The 2,855-nt window shown below is 34.6% G+C and overlaps 1 protein-coding gene across 1 annotated transcript in view; it reads right to left on the bottom strand.

Annotated features, from left to right (window-relative positions):
• Window positions 1-2,147: 2,147 nt before the first annotated feature.
• Window positions 2,148-2,855, bottom strand: part of ARL14EP (ADP ribosylation factor like GTPase 14 effector protein) — a 15,207-nt gene continuing 14,499 nt past the window's right edge. The window contains exon 4 of the mRNA XM_003781204.3: window positions 2,148-2,391. Within this exon, the coding sequence (XP_003781252.1) occupies window positions 2,163-2,391 (229 nt within the window). The 3' untranslated portion in view covers window positions 2,148-2,162. The remainder of the gene's footprint in view (window positions 2,392-2,855) is intronic.

The raw sequence follows: 2,855 nt of genomic DNA, 5'->3' as shown, positions 1-2,855 counted from the left end.
AAAATTTTTGTCAGTGCTCAGATGAAACAGGGGTCCAGGAATTAATAAGCTAATTGTAGTTCTGATAACTAGATTAGTGAACAATTATAACTTAAAAATGACATTTAATTCCAAGGTTGAAAATGCCATTCTGAAGTAAACCAGTTAAAGAAGTAATAAAATTAAAATTTAGAAAAATTCTTAGTTCAAATTGGCCACACAGTTTTAATGGCTGCAAAATATTTCAAACTGCTAAAACGTCATTTGATTAACTGAAGTCCTGTATTTATGGTACAGTATTGTATTCTTTATAACAAAAACCTAATTTAGTAGCAACGTCCTAGGTGACAAAACCTTTTAGACAAAATGACAGATGGCTATCTTTAAAAAAGAAAAGTGCAAGGAGAATACCATTCCCCCATCCTCCGAACAGTTCCCATGGCAATTCCAACATCAAGATTCAATTTCTCTCAAATTTATACTCTGTTTTAACCAGTGTTTCTCCACCTTTTGAAATTATTCCCTAAGGGGGTTTGATAGGTGTTTCAGTCTTAATCACCAACCTCCCTCAAAGTTTCAATACCACAGGTACAGAATCTGTTTATGTATTATATGCATAAAAAGATCTTTTTGTCCCCCAAACAAATTTTCACTAAGAATATATGGTATAAATAATGAAAAATTTACAGTGTTACAACTTTTTTTTTTTTGGCCAGGGCCAGGTTTGAACCCATCACCTCTGGTATATGGGGCCGGTGCCCTACTCCTTGAGCCACAGGCACTGCCCCCAGTATTATAACTTTTTTTATTTGACAAATAAGTGGGGAAAAGAGAAATGTATGTATTTTAACACTTAAGATACACAGATTATTTCCAAAATAGTTAAACACTTAACTAGTCAGTTGTATTAAAATCAGTTTTCCCTGAAGTAGGCACTAATCCCAGCTACGGCCGGTGCTCCTTTTGCTGCAATGGTGTGGGACCATAAAAATGGCCATGCAGAGCAATCTTAATAATCAATGGAGAAAAGTGTGATGGTTTCCTGACCTTCAAAAATCTGTCAAAATATTAAAAACTATCAGTTATAAACGTAGAAGAAAATGCAAAAACATTTAAAAATATTTATTTAGTATATTGTAATTTAAAAAGTTAGAAACATTAAAAGTGTTTTAATATATTGTAAAACCAATAGTCTGAAGAGTGCTTGTCTTTTTTTCTTTTTGTCAATAACTTATACTGAGTAAACATCTTTCCTATACTATGGCAAATTTTAATATTACTTTTAAGTTTCTACCATTTTACCACTTGTGCTTTTGAATGTTGTAAAAATATTTCTGTATTCACATTAAATATCCTTGAATGTGAAGAGGTTTTGTCTTTTTTTAACCTTCCTCTGGGACCTACGTATCTTTTTCATCACACCCACTTTCCTCATTGTTGTTGTTAAGTTTGCCTTCACTAAGTTCCTCTGGATGCACAGCAGGGTCTCTAGAACAGCAGCAGCACCAGCCTTCCTACCATCAGGGATTCCTCCTACCACTCTGTCAACGTTAGTCCATCTAAATGTCATTTCCAGCATTATTACTTTTCATTTCTTTGCTGCACTTTCCTTTTTGTTAACCAGTTCTGTAAAATGTTGTGTGGGTATCAAGATAACCCAACTACATGCTTCACTGTGAATCAATGAAGATGCACAGGGACCAACTATTGGCAGAATTTGAGAGTAACATGACTGGTCCCTGATCACGAAGCACATCTGTTACTTACATAGCCATCTGCGGAGGGATAAGCTAGCAGAGAAGTCTGTACTTCATGTAGTTACTCAGTTAATATACTGTAGTAACTGAAATCTGAACCATGCCAGTAGGAGGCTGGTATTATTTAATTAAGTCATGGTCACCGAAATTTCTGCCTATGGCAAATCAAGGATTGCCTATATACTTTATTTGTATGGCCCAGACTGGCGTAATGCTGACTTCTGAGAAATAGTCCATCTTAACTGCCCATCAAATAATGAATTTTAAAGCTCCTAAAATGCAAAACAGTACGCACTGTGTAGATATTGAGGGGATTTTCAAATTGCTGTCATTTGGCAATCAAGCTTAAAACATGTTTTAGAATGATATGAGAATTTTAGAAACAGATAAAGGACCTTTAAAGACCCCATGGTTTAATACTACAAATTATCCAGCATGTTTGTTATGAATTATTTCTCCTCCTTCAATTTCGATTTGTTCATACAACCACTTGCGGTCACAGCGGCACTCAGCTCCACATTTGGTAGAACCACAGGAAGGACAAGCATAGAAACATCCTAAGCAGTCTTCATCGAGACAGTCACAAAGGTCCATTCCACTGAAAATCAGGAGACCCTGGCTATCGTAGACCTTACTCTTCGCCGGTATCACTTGTCTGTGAAATAAAACACAATGAATTATACTTCATAAATATATTAGTTTTAAGTATTTACTTGAAAATATGGTAACGAAACAAATTTATAGAGATAAAACATTTTGAATTAGATATGAGGCCTTGCCAAAGTGGTACACAAATTACCAGGTACAAGGCTTACTCTATAATCAGTAGTAGAAGAACTCCATGTGAGAAGACCCAATTCTAGAGTGTTGAGAAGAATCCAAAAAGCCTGAATATGCCTTGTGAAGTACATTTAAAAGTCAGCAAGAGAATGGGCAAGAATTTTGTCCAAAAAATAAGTTATAATGATTTCCCCTTTACCTTAACAAAGGATGGCTGGTTAACAGAGGTTAATTTTAATGGTTACCAATCTCTTCACAGTTTTATAAAAATATTTTTATTACAGTATACTACCCTATAGACTTCTATATTGCAATTAATCTTTATTTTTTTTTTTTTTT

The sequence above is a fragment of the Otolemur garnettii genome, unplaced genomic scaffold, assembly GCF_000181295.1.
Source record: "Otolemur garnettii isolate 467f Iridium unplaced genomic scaffold, OtoGar3 scaffold00001, whole genome shotgun sequence".
NCBI classification, from domain to species: Eukaryota; Metazoa; Chordata; class Mammalia; order Primates; family Galagidae; genus Otolemur; species Otolemur garnettii.
This window is presented reverse-complemented; position numbering and strand designations above follow the sequence as displayed.